We start from the raw sequence: 20,136 nt of genomic DNA on the forward strand, positions 1-20,136 counted from the left end.
AGAGTGAGATTCTGTCTCAAAAAAAAAAAAAAAGAGGTACACTTAAGATAATGTCCCACTTTCAGGTGATCTGCAGCTATGGGACAACCCCCCTTTCTAGAGCAGAGGCAGTTTTAAAGCAACTACTGAACAAATGGGTTGGGACTAGTGCTGGAGCTTTGGAGAGCGAAGGTCCCTATAAGTCAGTCTCCTGGTCCATTCCCACATGGCTCTATGTGACCTAATCCTTGGGGTCTGGTCTACTTCCTGACTGGGGACAGGAATTTTTCTGGATTTACTCTATTCGTTTCAGACTGAATTTTCTAGGAGTTTCCTCAGGTTCTTTCCCGAGGAAAGGAGGCAAAGAGAAAACTTGAATACCAGTATCACAACTTCTGACTTTTTGTCTGTGTTGAGCTCATCTTCCTGGCTCCAGTGCAGCTGGTTACAAACAGGAAGCAGGAATGCCCAGAGAGGGGAAAGAAAAGTGTGTGACCCTTTTATCACCCGTCTGAGGTTCTCCGAGGCTGAAGCCAGGTCATCACATCTATTCCCCAGCCTCGAGATGATTGACATTCTGCTGTCTCTTGGACACTTTCAACCAGCCTGTGGCTCACCACCCAAGGGGAAAGATACACAACTTCCTGATTTTCCAATTCCCATCCAATTTTCCATCCAAGGGATGTCTCACCAATGCCCTTCGAAGGAGATTCCATGCTCCTGGCTGAAATGGTGCTTTTTGTAAGGACAGCTATAGGCTTTCAAGAGAGCCCAAGCATTGCTCTGTAGTGACCCAGTAGTCCTAATTTTCCAGCCAGGCCACCCCCCTGCCACTTCGTTTGTTTGGTTGCTCATGTAAATTTGTTCCAATTCAAGATCTGATTCATGACTGTAAGACAAGTCTCCCAAAACATTTAACCTAAATCTATCATGCTGTAGATTGCTTTCCAGGAAGACCCAACTCTTACATCACCTTTAGCCAGTCAGCTGAAATTGAAGTCCCAATGTTTAAAAAAATGAGTCCTGTCTGTAAACCCCCAGGCTCTGCCTTGCTGGAAAGAAATCAGAATATTTAAGCTCATATTGTACATGTACAGAAATCAATAAGAAATCAAATCCCCTTTGTTTCTACCCTGGAGGTCCTAGAACTCACGAAGAACATTGTGGCTGATAACAGAGTCCAGTTCCATGTGATGACTGCCTTTGACCCCCTCCCCATCAGCCCCTATGATGACAAGGCCTTGGGCTACCAGCTGCTCCGCCAGACCATACAGTCCGTCTTCCCGGAAGTCAATATTACTATCCCAGGTAATGACTTCATCAGCTGTGGCTGGAGGGAGGAGGGGGCTGGAACTGTTTCCTATCCAATGTCTACTTTCCCACCCCTACCCCCGATGTTCAGCCTGTAAACAGCTGGCTGCTTCCCCTCCCGATGAGACTAGAACTGTATTTTCCCTTCAGAGTGGAAGTGAAAACGCAAACAGGAAAGGAGCAGAAACAATAAATTAGGTCAGTCAAGCCTGGGTCCTTGCTTAACCTAGGCCAGCCACTCTGGCATAGAGGGGAGAATTGGCTTAGACTACTCCCTCCTCTCTAAGAGTCACAGAAGGGGCCAAGATCTTCCCAGAGTCTGGTTCTGATCCATTCTAGGATAACAGCTCAGCAGCAAAGCTCAGAATCTTTAGCTCAGAAAAGCCTCCCAGCCCATACCATTTGCCTTAACCTAATTTACGCTTCCCAGCCCAGATCAATCCCAGCAGCACCCCTCGGTACTCCTTCTGCAGCCTTCTAGCACACCATCCAAATCTATGCTTTGCAGACAGTGGTTCTCCAATCTAAGAGTGGAAGAGGTCTCCCCAGGGAACTATTAAAATGCAGATTACCTGGACTCACTGCAAAGATTTGGGTTAACCAAATCTGGAAGGGACCCTGGAATTTGCCTTTTTCACAAATACCCACAGGAGATTCTGACACAAGGTGATGACTAACCCTAGTTTGAAAATCTCTGGTCAATGGTTATTGCTCTAATATTAAGACCCGTGTCTAGCTTTCTTTTCTCTTGGTCTAATCTGAGATTCCTCCAAACATCCAGGAACCCGGCCCTCACAATCCCAGATTCTCCTCCCTTGACCCTTAAAGGCTACCTACTCTATTCTCTTTCTTCTGGAGCACTTACTGTAATCCACCAATGGGGCCAGGCTTTTACAGAAAAAAGACAGGCAGAAATCAACCACAAAGCAAGGAACTGTGAAGGGCCTGGATGTCCATTTGAAACCAAGAGTGGAAGATGGAACAAAACACAAATTACCATCTCAAATCACCCCACACACTTGAATTGATCCTCCAGGGTGTCTTTTCCCAAAGAACACACCTATGGGTACAAGTCCCAGCCCCTGCCAGGTGACCTGCTACCACCTTCAGGGGAGTGGGAAACTGGAAAGAGTGTCCTGGCACTTTCCAGATGTAAGGTTTGACTCTAGGAAGACAGAGTCATCCTTCAGAGAATGAGAATAACAGGAAATTTTGTTCCAATTCAAGAGGGTTATATATTATAGTAGTAAAGTTCTCCCAGAGGGTATTTATTTTTGACCTAGAGTGATACAGAATAAACGTCAGGTGATAAAGAAGTGCTATCTAGTTTCTCGTTTCTTAAATAGCAAATGGCCATGGCCTTGGGTATGAAATGAAGATATTGGCCTCCCTGGTCATCATGGGGAATAGCAAATGGCCATGGTCTTGGGTATGAAGATATTGGCCTCCCTGGTCATCACAGGGAGAGGAAGGAGATTCCATGTTCCTGGCTGAAATGGTGCGTTTTGTAAGGATAGCTATAGGCTTTCAAGAGAGCCCAGGCATTGCTCTGTAGCGACCCAGTAATCCTAATTTTCCAGCCAGGCCACACCCCAGCCACTTCGTTGGTTTGGTTGCTCATGTAAAGCCCCTTTCCTGTTGATCTTCCCTCTCTAGGTACTTGTCTCGGCAACACAGACAGCCGATTCTTTACAAACCTCACCACTGGCATCTACAGGTTCAACCCCTACTATCTACAGCCTGAAGACTTAAAAAGGTGAGTGGAACAGGTTTGAGCAGCAGGTGGGAGAAAAGAAACACACTTGACGTGTTTCTTTCCCACCCTGTGCTCCTGACAGTCCACAGAATCGGGGCGGGGGAAGCCGGGATTTGGCAAAATGAAATGGAGACATTGTAGAACCTAACCCATCTACCGTCCTTATTGCCAGAGTCTCATTGTCACCCCCTAGAATTTATGGAAATTGGTCCCTCTTTTATAAAGATGGAGATAATTGGGTGACTGGGGAAAAGCTGGTGGAATCAGTACCCTTGGGTGCTAATCCCAGCTCTTCCTGTCTTTGGGAGAGGGCTTATCCTCTGGACCCCGTTTTCTCCACTTACAAAATGGGGAGACTCCTCAGCATTTTGTGAAATGCAGACCACACATGAGGTCAAAGGTAGGTGCATGTTTTGATTTCTCAGAAGAAAGCACTATGGAAATCCAAGATGTGAGCACCAATTTTAACTGCTCTGTATGAATTACTATTTTTGTGGGTTCTTCAGCACATTTTTAATCCTGGGGTATGGGAGGACGATTTCCCTCTCTGCTACTTATCATGTACAGACCTGATCTCCCCGTCTTAAGTCCTCTGTAGACAGAGTGAAAATATTTGAATAGGAGCTTAAGAACAGCTTTCTTTTTTTGTTTTTTAAATGGGAGATGGATGGGTACTCTGTTTCCTTTCATCTTTGAGATTACATATGTAGTTTGGTTGTTGTTTGTTTTGTTTTGCTCTGTTTTGTTTCACTGTGGGGAGGCAAGTTGGTGGATGTAAGGTCTGATAGTAAAGTTCCTAGGTGCCACAGAAAACTGGGTAGGCACCCTGGGCAGTTGCCTTCCCTACCCTCTAGTGGGAGAGTAGGGGACTGGCTTAGAGATAGTCTAGCTAGGTACTCTGTCCTAAGAGAAAGAGAATTGGAAAGATAGTTCTCAGTCAAGTGTGGTGACTCACACCTATAATTCCAATATTTTGGGAGGCTGAGGCAGGAGGATCACTTGAGCCCAGAAGTTTGAGACCAGCCTGGTCAACATAACAAGACTCCATCTCTTCAAAAAAATTTAAAAAATAAAAAAATTAGCCACATACCTGTGGTCCCAGCTACTCAGGAGCTGAGGTGGGAGGATCACTGGAACCCAGGAGGTTGAGGCTGCAGTGGGCTGTGATTGTACCACTGCACTCTAGCCTGGGCTACAGAGTGAGAACCTGTCTCAAAAAAAAAAAAGATAATTCTCCTGGAGGACAAATTATTGAGTGGATTTCACAGCAGGAGATTATTTTGGACTCCCCAAGAGTTTATTCCACACTGTTCTTTGTCATGAGCATGGATGGATCCCTGAGAAACAACCAATGTGTCATATGAAATCTCAGATGCCCCCTCCCTTGCCCCTCCCTTTCCTAGCCCTGGAGGGCCAGTAGTTTCTGGGTTGGTGAGGGGAGTAAGGGAAGTGCTCTGTAATAACACTTGTGCTGTGGCACTTGGCCCTCCCCTCCTTCCCTAAATGCACCTTACTTTCCTCAGCTTCCATGGAGTCAACGAGAAAATCTCAGTCCAAGGCTATGAGAACCAAGTGAAATTCATCTTTGAGTTGATTCAGAATGCTGACACAGACCAGGAACCAGTTTCTCACCTGCACAAACTGTGAGGTCAAGGGGCCTGCTGGGTTAGGCATGCCCGACCCCGGGCCAGGACTAACCCAAGGGGGAAAGCCAGTGTTGATGAAACTTTTGATCAAAACCACATTGTAAAACATTGCCCATCTGTCTTGCTCACTCTTAAACTCACCCAAGAACAAGGCCAGGAGTAAGGTAAAGTCAGCAGAAATCTGGCTTCTCCCTTCCTCCTGATATCTACATCCCTTGATCCACTGGCATTTGCTGCCTTCTTGTCCCTTATCTGTCTTATGCTGGTTATTTCACTGCTTTACCCTCCAGGCTTGGCTTAGCAAATGTAGATTTGAGAAATCTCAACCAGGTGTTACCTGATAGGAGTCTTTAATTTAGGGCACTGTTGCTGGGATGCTTTCTCCAGAGCTTATATATTTCTTCTTGCTAGAACTTTTTTTCCCCTTTTATTCCCCTCTCTTCTTGGACTTGTGAGCTGTATCTTAATCTCTCCTCTCTCCCCTGCATCTCTCCCCTTACTCTCCAATTTATTCTACTTCTGGACCTGGACTTACCCAAACTGTGATACTACCATAATTGTCACCACAATCAGTCAAATAAAGTGATCTGTCCATCACCAGCTGGTTACTGAGGGGTGAAACTGAGGTGGGGGCTTTGGAGAAACCCCAAACCTCCTGGTTCTGGAGGCCAGAGACTGGAAAAGAAAGCCTCTGTCCTTGGGCTCCTCCCAAGGGCTCCCTGGGCTTTGTTCCCTCCCTGCCCTGTTCCTGCCACCTGCTGCTACTGTCTCACCCCAGGAGGCACTAATCTGTGGAAACATTTCCCTGGCACATCCGATGGGCTAAGCTCCCAAGGGAAGGGCGCTCGGAGCTAAGGACCAGCAGGGCCGTGGCCCTGGCATCATGTCCTGGTTCAGGCAGATCAAGGGAAAGTGGAGGGCATTAGGGTGGAGGAGGAGGGGGAAGCTGGCTTAAGGGTCTCTGCGCTGTCTGGTAGGGTATGAGGAGGTACAGCAGAATTCCTGTCTTTTTTCTCTGGGCTCCAACCCTGAGCATGTTTGAATCTGCTCAGTAGCTGCCAGGTGGGGGGCATTGGAAGGCAGCATTTCTTGGCTCAAAGCTGGAAGCTGTGCTTTCTGGATCACAAGAGAGTCCGTGATCCTCTCTCTTGAGAGGGAGAGACAGCAGGAGCTGGGACTCGAGGGACACCCTCTTCTTTTCCTCACCAGGCAAGGACCTTCCATGTCCTCCTGGGCTTTGATAGCAGTGGGCTCCTTCTCCCTCTCATAACCCCCTCCCCCCTCGAGCCCTCAGTTTCTCACCTCCCTCCCTGGATGTGTACTGTTCCTTGGAGCTCGGGCTTCATAAAAAGTGTTGGAAACACAGTGTGGGGATTATTCCAGCTTTTTTGCTACTCCCCCTAAGATTCACATTCCTTCCTTTGCCCTCCCTTTTTTGGCCAATTCAGTACTTATTCAGCCTTTGTTAGAGGGCGAGCTGAAGAACAAAAATAATCCTTCACATTTGTACAGAGCTGTACAGAGTGCTTTCATACATCTTATCTCAGCAGAGCCCCACAAGAACCCTGCGAAGAAGGCATTGTTACTCCTTACAGGGGAAGAATTGGCTCTCAGAGAGGCTACGCATCTAGCTGCAGGCAGTTGGCTCAAGTCTATGTCACCTGGCTCCAAACTCTGCAATCCTACATAACCAATAGAATCTACTTCCCCAAAATTATCTTATTTACTCATCGCAACAACTCTAAGGTGTTACTATTCATTTTACAGATGAGGCCACTGAGACTCTTAGGTTAAATAACTTGTCCAACGTCATGCAGGTACCAGGAGCTGAATCTATCTGAATCCAAAGCCTGTGCTAAAAGTACCGAAACTGAGACTCAGAGAAGTCATTCGACAGCGTTCTTATGGGGCAGCCCCAGAATTGAAATGCGGGTCAAAAATCCCAAGTCCAGTACTTCTTCAATTGCACCGTGCTGCCTGCCTCAAGAACCTGTGGTATGTGGCTCATTCATTCTGACCCAGAGAGATGTCAAGGACAAAGGCTATTCTACTTGGTTCTTAGCTCTAGCTCTCTGTATTCCTCTGGCTGAACTCTCCCTATTCACACCTCTCCCGCTGTCTGCCAGCATTTCTTACCAGCCCCACCCCCAGCTTCTGGGTTCAGCTCTTTTCCCTTTTCTCTGAGTTTGGGAACAACCAGGTCTCTAATGATCATACAGCAACTGGGAGAAGAGTGAACAGCAGACCCTCCCCTCCTCTAGTCTCACTATCCTCTTCCAGCTGTAGCAAAAAAAGCCCCAGAGCGGGTAGGAAGCCCAAGGAACTGCTACAAATCCTGGCTCTGCGAACGCACGCATTACAGCCCAGTGGTCCCTGAAGGCTTCTCAAGAGAGCAGTTCAAAGTCGCCAGCCTGGCTGGAACAACAGCAGCCTCGAGACTGGTTGGGGCTTGGCGCAGTAGCTCTCGCCTATAATCCCAGCACTTTAGGAGGTGGAGGCAGGAGGATCGCTTGAGGGCAGGAGTTCAAGACTAGCCTGAGTGATAGGGTGAGACCACCAGCTCAAAAAACAAATGAAAAGACTCTGGATGGAATAAGGCAACAAATCGGTGACTTTCCACCACCCCATCCCCATCCATCTACCACTTTCCAAATCCCACAATGAAAGAGCTCCAACAGATAATCATAGGTACATCCTACACCCTTATCAAGGACTTAGCTCAAGCTTTTTACACCTCACTGCCTGAGGTGAGAAGGAAGACAAAATATTCATATGCAAAGAGAATGGGAAAAGAAACTTTGGCTGGAATCCTTTGATTGTGAATCTGGGTTGCTAAAAACATGGCCATCCTAAACCCGGTATTCCTTTTATCCAAGGGAGATAATAGGAGACAAAGTTCTTAACTTGAGAGCTGAACATTTCATTAATTTTTTTTTTGAAAATTCAAATCTAATCAAAGAGGGTTGGTTTTTGTTGTTGTTGTTTCTTGAGAGGGGGTCTTGCTCTGTCACCCAGGATGGAGTGCAGTGGCAAGATCATGACTCACTGCAGCCTCAACTTCCCAGGCTTAAGAGATCCTCCCACTTCAGCATCCTGAATAGCTAGGACCACTGGTGCGTGTCACCACACCTGGCTTTTTTTTTTTCTATTTTTTTGTAGAGATAGGGTCTCACTGTGCTGCTGAGACTAGTCTCAAACTCCTGGGCTCAAGCGATCATCCTACTTCAGACCTTCCAAAGTGCTGGGATTACAGGTTTAGCCACTGCACCTGGCCTAATTAAATATTTTATAAAAACAACTTAAATTGTTGTTTTATAAAAACAATTAAATATTTTATAAAAACTACTTGCAATTCTAGCATTCAGTGTCCATCTAATGTCAATAAAAAGAATCAGTATCATGTTTAACATGTTGTATCTAGAGGTACAAATATAAAAATTTAAGAATAATATGAATTATTTATTACTACAAAATGTTTCTTAGCACCAACGTGCAATGTTGCAAACACTACACTAATTCATGGGTACCTCCAGAACCAGAAATTGGAACATAAAACAGAGCAAGAAAATGGACACTCAGCACTACTGGTAGATAATATGTCATGTGAGAATTCACTACACAGCCAAGCGCGGTGGCTTATGCCTGTAATCCCAGCACTTTGGGAGGCCAAGGCAGGTGGATCTGACCTGAGGTCAGAGTTTGAGACCAGCCTCACCGACATGGCAAGACCCTGTCTCTACTAAAAATACAAAAATTAGCTGGGCGTGGTAGCAGGCACCTTTAATTCCAGCTACTTGGGAGGCTGAGGCAGGAGAATTACTTGAACCCAGGAAGCAGAGGTTGCAGTGAGCTGAGATGACCACTGTACTCCAGACTGGACAACAGAGCAAGACTCTATCTCAGAAAAAAAAGAAAAAAAAATCCACTACAGGCAGGGCGCAGTGACTCACGCTTGTAATCCCAGCACTTTGGGAGGTTGAGGCGGGTGAATCATTTGAAGTCAGGAGTTTGAGACCAGCCTGACCAACATGGTGAAACCCCATCTCTAATAAAAATACAAAAATCAGCTGGGTGTGGTGGCATGCGCCTGTAATCCCAGCTACTCAGGAGGCTGAGGCACGAGAATTGCTTGAACCGGGGAGGCAGAGGTTCAAGCAGTGTGCAGTGTGTAGTGTGTAGTGTGCTGAGATCACACCACTGCACCCCAGACTGGGCAATAGAGCGAGACTGTCTCAGAAAAAAGGAATCCACTACAGCCATGCTATCTAAGAGGAAAGATTTGACAAGTTAATTTTCTTTTCTCTTAGCTAAGCACTTGGACAGCTCAATTCCTGCCTACACTCCCAAACCACAGTGGCCTCCAAAGTTCACACTGATACAACCCACAAACCTTCAGGGCATCCAGACACAGTTACCTTTCTTTTTTTAAAGACATAGAGTGTGTTTGCTTAGGTAGCACATATACTAAAACTGGAACAATACAAATTTCCAATTAAAACAACACAACCACACAAGGATAGCACAAAAATATGTGAAGCACTCCATATTTTTAATGTATACATATTTCAAAATGTCAAGTACACAATAAATACATACAGTGTTTATCTATCAACTTAAATGAATAAGACAGAGCAAGATATATAAAGAATTGACCCCCGGGGTCTGAACTGTATTAGACTCAGTAATGCGTGTTCAGTGTTACTGGTTGTTCTGTGCCAGTGCTGAGCACAGAATCCCAAGGGACAGAGGCATCTCTGTGTTTTAAATGGATTTATTTCCTTTTTGGTTATATTATATGATGCCTTCTAAAGCATTAAGTTTGGGGCAGGGGGCTTTCTTGCCTGGGTCTGAGAGGTAAGGTGTTATTTTACATACCACATGGTGCCTGGTCTGGAAAATCAGGAAGGCCTCTGGTAAGGAAGTCATGATTGAAGCTGAGACTTCAAGGTTGAGTAAGAGTTAGCTAGGCAAAGCACAGAATGGGAAAAAATATTTGCAAACTTTGCATCCAACAAAAGTCTAATATTCAGAATCTATAAGGAACTGAAACAATTGAATAAGCAGAAAACAAATAACCCCATTAAAAATGGGCAAAAGACATGAACAGACACTCCTCAAAACAGGATATACAAGCAGTCAACAAACTTATGAAAAAAATGCTCCACATCACTAATCATCAGAGAAATGCAGATCAAAACCACAGTGTGATACCATCTCATACCAATCAGAATGGAAGTTATTAAAAAGCCAAAAAACAACAGATGTTGACAAGGCTGCAGAGAAGGGAACACTTACACATTCTTGGTGGGAATGTAAATTAGTTCAGCCACTGTGGAAATCAGTTTGGAGATTTATCAAAGAACTTAAAACAGAACTACCATTTGACCCAGCAATCCCACTACTGGATATACATCCAAAAGAAAACAAATCATTCTGCCAAAAAGACACATACACTCACATGTTCGTAACAGCACTATTCACAATAGCAAAGACATGGAATTAACCTAGGTGCCCATCAATGGTGGTTTGGATAAAGAAAATGTACATATACACCATGTAATACTATACAGCCATAAAAAAGAACAAAATCGTGTCCTTTGTAGCAACATGGATGCAGCCAGAGGCTATTGTCTTAAGCAAGTTAACACAGGAACAGAAAACTAAATAGCATATGTGCTCACTTATAAGTTTGGGTACTCACAGACGTAAAGATGGCAACAATAGACACTGGGGACTGTTGTGGGGGAGCAAGGAAAGGGGGACAAGGTTGAAAAACTAACTATTGAATACTATGCTCAGTACCTGGGTAACAAGATCATTCATACCTCAAATGTCAGCATCACACAGTATACCCAGGTAACAAACCTGCACAGGTACCCCCTGAATCTAAAACAAAAGTTGAAAAACAAAAAGAAATGAAAATATATACCCCTAAAAAGGCTTGCACACATTGCATATAGCAGCCTTCTTTGTAATAGCCCCAAACTGGAAACTACTGAAATGTCCATCAACAGATGAATGAATAAGCAAACAGGTGCATCTATATGACGGAATACTACTCAACAGCAGAAAGGAACAACCTGTTGATACACATAACATGGATAAATCTCAGAATAAGTATGCTGAGTGAGAGAAATCAGACAAAAAAATGATATCTACTACATGATTCCATTTATATGAAATTCTAGAAATGAAAAACATCTGTAGTGACAGATGGCAGGTGGCCCAAGGCATGGGTTGAGAGAGAAAGATGAAAAGAAGCAGGAAGAAATGCAGGGGGTTATGGATATACTCTTTATCTTGATTGTACTGATGTTTCACTGATGTATACATATGTCAAAACATCAAATTGTACACCTTAAATCTGTGCTGTTTATTGCATATTATACCTCAAAAAAGCTCTTAAATTTAAAAACAAAACAAACAAAAAAACAGTGAGTTAGCTAGGCAAAGAGTTGAGGGAGCAAGGGAGAGAATTGTGCCAGACAGGAAATAGAGTAGGCAAAGTTGTAAGCAAAAGTAAAATAGTAAGGCAAATGAGAACCTGAAACCTTCATGAAATGAAAGGAGTTGGCCAGCCACGGTGGCTCAAGCCTGTAATCCCAGCACTTTGGGAGGACAAGGCGGGGGATCACCTGAGGTCGGGAGTTCATGACCAGCCTGAACAACGTGGAGAAACCCCATCTCTACTAAACATACAAAATTTACCCGTCATGGTGGCGCATGCCTGTAGTCCCAGCTACTCTGGAGGCTGAGGCAGGAGAATCACTTTTACCCAGGAGACGGAGGTTGCGATGAGCCGAGACTGCGCCACTGCACTCCAGCCTGGGCAACAAGAGCAAAACTCTGGCTCCAAAAAAGAAAAGAAAATAAAAGAAAGGAGTCCAGTTGAGGCCTTGTAAATTAGGAGTGGAATTGTGGGCTTTGACTTAGGACAATAGGAAAGGAAGTATAGCTAAGAGGTCCGTCTTTCCTTCTATTCTTTTGTTCCTTTTTCTACTTTCTTTTTAATACTTATACATTATTTATTATGTGCCAGGCACTGTTCTAAGTTATATGTACATATATATAATCATTTATCCTAATAATTACCCTATGAAGTAGGCAAATTAGGTTGCTTAGGTTAGTCATTTGGAAAATGCAAATCAAAATCACAACGGGATACCACTTCATATCCACTAGGTTGGCCATAATCCAAAAATGCAAAATAATAAATGTTGGTGAGGATGTGGAGAAACTGGAACCCTTGTACCTTGCTGGTGGGAATGTAAACTGGTGCAGCAGCTATCGAAAACAGTTTAGTGTTTCTTCAAAAAGTTAAACATAGGCTGGGCATGGTGGTGTGTACCTGTCGTCCGGGCTACTTGAGAGGTTGAGGCAGGAGGATGGCTGGAGCTCAAGAGTTCAAATCCAACCTAGGTAGAAAAAAAAAAAAAAAAAAAGGCCAGGCACAGTGGCTCACACCTGTAATACCAGCACTTTGGGAGGCCAAGGCAGGCAGATGACCTGAGGTCAGGAGTTGGAGGTCAGCCTAGCTAACATGGTGAAACCCTGTCTCCACTAAAAATACAAAAAATTAGCCAGGCATGGTGGTGCGTGCCTGTAATCCTAGCTACTCAGGAGGCTGAGGCAGAAGAATTACTTGAACCCAGGAAGCAGAGGTTGCAGTGAGCTGAGATCATACCATTGCACCCCAGCTGGGGCAACAAGAGTGAAACTCTGTCTCTAAAATAAAATAAAATAATAAGTTAAACAGAATTGCCATATCACCCAGCAATGGTATATAGTCAAAAGAAATTAAAAGAAAGGATATTCAAATGAAACTTATAAATGAATGTTCACAGAGGACTATTCACAATCAAAAAAGGTGAAAACAACCCAAATGTCCATCCATGGATGAATGGATAAACAAAATATGTTGTATCCATACAGTGGAATATTATTTATCCATAAAAAGGAATGAAGTATTGATCCATGCTACAATGTGGTTGAACCTTGAAAACATTTGGATAGAATATTTGAGGGCAAAAAATAAAACAACAACAACATAATTATGTTAAGTAAAAAACCCATTCGCAGAAAGTTACATATTGCATGGTTCCATTTATATGACATATCCAAAATAGGGAAATCTACAGAGATGAAAAGTGACTAGTGGTTGACTAATCAGGGAGGCGAGGGGAAGGAAGGGGAGAGTGGGTACTGACTGCTAATGGATACAGGATTTCTTTTTGGGGTGATGAAAATGTCTTAAAACTAGGCAGAGGTGATGGTTCTCCAACACTGTGAATATAATAAACACTAATGAATTGTACATTTTAAATTTATGTTATGTGAATTTTACCTCAAAAAATAAATAAATCCAAAAAAAAGTTATTTAGGAGGTAGAGTCGATGCACGACAAGTGGTGATTGATGGGTGGTGGGCGAGGAGGCAGGGAAGTAGAGGAAGGAGTCAAGAATGACTCCCAGATGGCTGACAAACAAATGAGAGGGGGAATCCTCTTTTTTGAGATGGAGAAGACAGAGTAAGAAATATACATCTGGAAGATAACTAGCACATTTTGGATATTACAAGTTGGAAGTGCTGAGACATCCAAGTTCAGAGCTCAGAAGAGAAGTCTAAGACAAAGCTATTTGGGCGTCATCAACAGAGCACCATAAATGGACACTATACAAGTGAATGAGACTCCATATGTAAGGGTCTGACAGAAAGAAGGCCCAGATGTGTAAATTACAAGGTGTCAGCAAACATCACAGAAATTTTTAAATATAAGGCATTTAGAAATTAATATAAATTTTAAAATATAAAGTCTCTGTGTTCAAGGACTTTGTGATCAAGCATAAAACAATAAGTTCATATTAAAGAAGCCTTCAGCTGTGTAACATATCACCAAAGCCTATCATTTCATCTTTCATTTTACACGTCCCTACATGCATCAACCACATGTTGAAGAACCTGCTGTTCCTTGAAAATGCCAAATTCTCCCTTGCCTGCCTGCCATTTCACTCTATTCTCTCTAACTGGAATAATTCTTTCCCATTTCCAATTCTTTTAGGCATATACTTAGGAGTGAAATTGCTCAGTGATATGGTAATCCTGTGTTTAACCTTCTGAAGAAACATCAAACTGTTTCCTATAGCAGCTGAACCACATTATATTCTCACCAGCAAATGGACAAGGTTCCAATTTCTCCACACTCTCATCAACACTTGTTGTTTTCTGTTATTTTCTCTTTTTTTTTATTTTTATGGCCAACCTACTGGATGTGAAGGGGTATCTCATTGTGGTTTTGATTTGCAATTCTCTAACAAGTAACCTAAATAACTTTTTAATCTATTTACCATTCTCCAACCCACTGACCTCATTTTCCACCTGATATATTGCAACAGCCTACCTCCTAGGGTAATTATTAGGATTAAATGAGTTTGCATATAAACCCACACAGTCAGAGTCAATCAAAGCACCTCCATGTCTTTGAAGACTTCCTAAGCCTTGCCTTCCTGTGACAAAATATACCTTTGTCACAGTGTTTCCTCCTGTGACAAAGGTATATTTTTGTTAAAGCTCCTCAGGAGATTCTAATATGCAGCCAAGACTGAGAACCACCAGACTGGGGCAATGTTTCCCAACCCGGTAGGATCATGGGAGTCACCTGGGGCACTTATTGAAAAGGGTAGATTTCCTGGCCCAGCACCAGACGTTTGGAAACAGAATTTCCAGGAAAGAGGCCTGGAAATCTATATTTTAAAAGAAGTTCCCAACAGGTGATCCTATGACCAGGCCAGTTTAGGAAACCCTGGTCTAGAGGATAATCGTAGAGCAGTAGGCAGTAAACACAGAGGGCAGTTTGAAACTAGGTAATCTGGATTACAAGGATACAGTCTTTTTGCCTCCTGGCTCTTGCAAGATAAAGTTTGGTCATCTTTGGCTTGTGACCCACTATGGGGATGCTGCCCCTATTAGCTCCCACCTGCATCTATGTAAGAGACTGTCCATCATTGACCCTTTCCAGGTAGGCGTGCCCTCACACTCTGGGAAGTCTAAAATTTCATGTGAGGCCCAGAGAGAGCCTGAGCTGCCCGTTCCAAATGCCTAATCCCTGTTTATGGCTCTTTCTCTTTGGTGAAATCTTAACAGTCCTACTGTGTGCAGGGAATGTTCCAAATGCCATATTATCCTAATCCTCTCATCATCTGTGAAGGCTAATGCAACCCCATCTTGGATGCTAATCCACCATGTTGACTTCTGATTAACCCCAGTTCCGGAAATGCCTCTAAGATTTCTATTTTATCTACTATTCCTTGGTTAGACCATGTACTTACCATAAATCCTGCTGTTAGGTTAAAACAGTTGACCATAAATCCTGCCCTTAGGGAGCTTCACATAGCATTCTCACCTTTCTCTACACATTCCTTCCCTGTAAGGTATAGGTATTCCTTCCTTACAAGATATATAAGCCCTGGTCTCACTGCTCTCCGAGATATAGACAGGGCTTCTGTTCACAAGTCCCTATTAAATGCTTCTTTCTAAGAAACAAGATTTGTCAGCCTCTTTGGCCTCTCAGCTTTCTCAGACTTTGGGGGTAGGTTTGCACAGAACTGCTCACCATGGAATATATGTTGCAGAAAGGGAATTATGTCTCCATTTGATAGACATGGCCCAAGGTCACGTACCTAATGAATAGCTGAGCCATTCATGGATTCAAATTCATGTGATTACAAAGCTTTGGCATATTCCACTCTGCAGCACTGCCTCTCAAAGATTGCATTTCTATCCCCAGTTATAGTTCACGAGACCATTTTGTTTGCTGTCAAGTCTTCCCAGCTATACTCAGTAAATTCAGAGCTGCAGCTCCAAAACACCTGGAACCATCTTGCCTAAGGGAATCCCAGCGTGGGTATCCAGGGGGCTTTGGGGAAGGGGAGCTCAGTTTTAGAGAAGCAAAGGGAATGATGACAGTGCTGAGCACAGATGGCCACACTTCCCTATCCCACCCCCATCACTACATCCTCCTAAAACTGAATGAAGCCGGAAGGGGATGTCACCTCAGCTCTGGGCAGCAGGAAAGAAGTTGACCTCTGGGAGGGAGGGAGCAGCAGAGGGGTCACAGCAAGGGGAAAAATGGGAGGGGGCACCCTCCCCCACAGAACAAAACACAGAAAAGTTTCCAGCCATGTCAGGCTAGTCTTATGACTAGCCATGCTGGTTAGGGGGTCCAGGATCTATGGGGCTCTGGAATTTTATGATGTCTCAAGATGAGTGTTCAGGTAGTCTATGGAGAAGCCATTGGTAGACAGTACTTGGCCCAGAAGGAAGGCCATGGTGCTAAGAGAACCTCAGGATAGAGGCTAAATTACCCACATATTAGGACAAGTGCCAAGCAAGACTGAAGAATGCTGCCCCACAGAGGACCTTCCCACACAGGCCCCTTCACAGGCCCCTGCCAGTGATCAACAATTCCTTTTGCCACAACCCACTTTCCCACCCCACACCCAACATATGCTCATATTCTAAGTGAAATCACTGTGCTTGTTATACAAATGCTGTTTCATGACAAGTCACCCAGCCTCTCTCCAACTAGATGGTGTCCCCAAGCTCAGTTTATATAAAAATTTGGGGTGCTACTACTAGCTTCTAGGTAAATGCCACATTATTTTCTGAAAGACATGAGGAGGGGATGCTGTGAGTTTGTTAGGGTGCTGCAAGGGGAAATTTCTGTCTCCCAGGGTAACAGGAATCAGTGAGAGACTCTTGACCAGACCAGGTCAAGGATGCTGGAGAGAAACACAGCAAGAGAAAAACGCTATAGAATGCAACAGGCCTATGAAAACAGTGCATGGAGAAGAGGCTGACTCAGTGGTCTTCCATATTCAGGATGGACATTACAGGCCATGAGGAAGTTAAGCTGATTTTGCAAAAAGAGTTGCCCAATGGGGGATAGGAATAAGACCCTCCAACCAAAGTTTCAGGGGACCTCCTTTGGAGAAAGAAATGTGTTTCTAGGTGTGGAAGAGCTCACTTGGCTAACCAGCTCTAAGATTGGGCATGTCTTGAGGCAAGAGAGAGTCCACACGACCTTTGGAGGTTCCTGTCATACAAAGGTCCACAGTGATGCTTAGAGACCCTCACTATCTTTTTGACACCCCCAACTGAGTCTCTCCTTCTGAAGTATCTGGCTGGTCTGCTACTTGCTGGTAGTTCCTGTCTTTTCATCTGTGACCTCTGCTCCCTACATCTGTGCTCGTCATTTCACAGACTGTAGCTATTTCTGCTCTTTCAGTAGAGAAGGGCCAGGATGTCTTCCTCTTCCCAAGGTCACAGCTGGCTAAGCCAGAGGAAATCGGCTTCCCCCAGGTCCTCTTGGTGTTTGACTCTAGGGATCAGCACAACATAGAGCAAAGTACCTACATCAGTCTTATCCACCTCATCCATCATTCATTCAACGTATTTATTAAGTACCTACTATGTACCAGGAGCTGGGTTTACACTAGTGATCAAAATAGATATAGAGATTATATTCTTGTTCCAGTGGCCCTGACACTTCAGAAGACACCAAAACCAAGGGCTTTTATATTTATTTACTATAGAAATATTTGCAATACCTATAACCAACAACGGACTCATATCTGATATTCATGAAGAACTCCTACAAAGTAATAAGACATGGCCAGGCTCAGTGGTTCACACCTGTAATCCCAGCACTTTGGGAGGCCAAGGCAGGCGGATCACTTGAGGTCAGGGGTTAGAGACCAGCCTGGCCAACATGGAGAAACCCTGTCTCTATCAAAAATACAAAAATTAGCCAGTCATGATGGCATGTGCCTGTAGTCCCAGCTACTCGTGAGACTGAGGCAGGAGAATCACTTGAACCCAAGAGGTTCCAGCCTGGGCGACAGAGCGAGATGCCATCTCAAAAAAAAAAAAAAAAAAATGTAGTAGGACAGGAGGAACAGAATAATAGAAAATGGACATAATACTTGAACAGATATCCAAGGGTCAAATAAATGTATGGAAAGGTGGTCAACTTCATTGGTTATCAGGACAAAGTAAATTGCAATACCACTATACACCCACCAGAATGGCTAAATTTTTTAATTTTTCTAGATTGACAATATCAAGTGTTAATGAGAATATAGAGCAACTGGAACACTAAGACGCTGCTGGCAGGAGTGTAAATTAATATGAGCACTTTGAAAAAATTGTTTAGTCGCATTTGCTAAAGTTAAAAATATGCCTATCCTTTTATGATCCAGTAATTCTACTCCTAGATATATATCTAGTATAAATATGAACACAAGTGTACCAAAGGACATGAACAAAAACATTATCGCAGCCTTATTCATAATAACCCCAAAGTAGGAACAACTCAAATGTCCATCAACAGAATAACAGATAAATTGTGGTATATTTAGTTAATGGCACACCGTACAGCAATGAAAACAAATAAGCTACTGCTACCACAATGTTTTTGATGAGTTTCACAAACATAGTATTTAGTGAGAGAAGTCAGACACAAAATAAGACCTACTGAATGGTTCCATTTATATAAAGTTCAGAAGCAAGCAAAACCAACCTGTAGTGTTAGTAAACGTTACTTTTGAGAAGGAGTGTGGCATAGTTACCAGGAGCAGATAGAAGGAGGGTATCTGGGATGCCAATAATGATCTCATTCTAGATCTGGATGGTGGTCATAGGGGGATGTTCACTGTGTCATCATCTGTTGACCTGTACACTTAGGTTTCGTGTTCCTTTCCTAAATGCCTGGTATATTTCAATTAAAAAAAAAAATACACACAGGAGAGGGAAATTGTTTTCAAGTAAGTAAAAGCATGGAAGGTAGAAAGGAAATAGGAGAGAGATCAAGGATTTATACACCGGTAGCTGAGCTGTGGCAAGATTAAATGGGGTAGTGGAGGGGAGGGAACTGTTGAATAAAACACGGCAGAAGTTGCCTCCAGCCCAACTGAAGTTTCTCCAGATATATCAGCCTTAATTCCCCATCCAGCCCCACACCCCGTATTCACAAACTTCATCTTTCTGGACAAGGCCCAGCATTTCCCAGACTACCAGCTACTTCTCCAGGCAGAGAAACCCAGTATTTGAGGCCAAAACTGGGATCTGAGACACTGATATTTTGCTCTAGTAGGTCCTGTGAGTCTACAGGCCCTTGATGCAAACACTCCAGAGCTGATCCGGAATCATCCTGGGGGTACTGGTTTGGGGTGGGTGAGGGGAACAGGGTTTGGTATGTGTATTTGTCATCCTTATCAAAAGGAATGACCTGCTCAGGTTGCTGTGTGTGCTCTTGTGTGCACGTGCCCAAAGTTTCATACACAGCACTGCGTTCTCCTCTCCCCAGGCACATCTTTGTTCCAAACCCTATTCAGGGGTCTAGAGCCATGTTCGAATGCCCCCGGGCCACTTTCAGGGAGGAAAAGGACAGGAAGGAACCGTTGGTCACAGGTTCCACTGACAAGAGGGGAAAACTTGCGGGTGGGAGTTCCTTTATGGGAGAGGTCACACCCCCTGCACAAAAACATCCCAAAGAGAACTGGCATTGAGTTTGTGTTGGAGAGGTGGAGATACCCCAGGGAGGAAGTGGCGAAAGGTGAGCATGGGAACACCCTTCTTTGATCCCCCAAGGTGCGTCAGGGAAAGTTGGATTTCATTTAGCGCGGGATGGAGACATCTCTCCGCACGCTGCCACCAGGCTCAGTGGGTCAGAGGAAGTGAGGCTCCCCTCCGCTCCTACCTCAGGTGATGCGTGTGCGACCCCAGCCGTGAGTCTGACCTCCTTTCCCTCCCGCCCACCAGTCTCCACCCCTTTCAAGGCTGGGACTTTTTTAAGGCCGGATTCGTCAGGGGTGAGCCATTTGCTCAAGGAACGCGGAATCTGGAGCGAGCTGAATGACGAGCTGGCGGGAGAGGAATTGTGTCCAAGAGCAAGGTAGGGACTGTTCTGTCCGGGTACCGAGCGGGAGGAGGGAGCACGCGGATGGCTGCTTGAGCCCGGGGTCAGAGGTGGCTGGCTGGCTCCACAGGGACGTTTGCCGGTCTTCCCGAAGCCCAGAGGCTCCAAGGAAACATCCAGCGGCAGGACAGGACGCGCACTGTCGCACACGCTTCTCAAAGGCCGCTGGGGCTCCGGCGCGGCGCAGCGGACCCGGGGGCGGTAGCACCACGCAGTGAGCTCGGGCAGCGGGTCCCCCGGACCCCGGGCCGATGGGCGCTGGGACCCGCGCGCTCCAGGCGCGTAGAGCCGGCTCTCAGTTCCCGTCACTACTCGTACTGCGTTTCCCCGGCGCCCCGCCTCCTGGGCACCAAGCGAAGGAAAGGGGCCGGGCCGAGGGTGATCCCGCCCCCTCCCCAGTCCCTGATTGGCTGCTGCTGTTGTCCATCCGAGAATCTATTTTTGATGGAGGGGGGTTGCCACCCAGTCTG

General features: G+C 44.7%; 1 protein-coding gene across 1 annotated transcript in view; it reads left to right on the forward strand.

Moving 5' to 3' along the window:
• PM20D1 (peptidase M20 domain containing 1) overlaps positions 1-5,292 on the forward strand; it is a 21,966-nt gene extending 16,674 nt beyond the window's left edge. Inside the window, exons 11-13 of the mRNA XM_011957718.1 lie at positions 1,119-1,287; positions 2,947-3,046; positions 4,570-5,292. Of these exons, the coding sequence (XP_011813108.1) occupies positions 1,119-1,287; positions 2,947-3,046; positions 4,570-4,693 (393 nt within the window). The 3' untranslated portion in view covers positions 4,694-5,292. The remainder of the gene's footprint in view (positions 1-1,118; positions 1,288-2,946; positions 3,047-4,569) is intronic.
• Positions 5,293-20,136: the final 14,844 nt, after the last annotated feature.

This window comes from Colobus angolensis, unplaced genomic scaffold (assembly GCF_000951035.1).
Source record: "Colobus angolensis palliatus isolate OR3802 unplaced genomic scaffold, Cang.pa_1.0 Scaffold449, whole genome shotgun sequence".
Taxonomy (NCBI): domain Eukaryota; kingdom Metazoa; phylum Chordata; class Mammalia; order Primates; family Cercopithecidae; genus Colobus; species Colobus angolensis.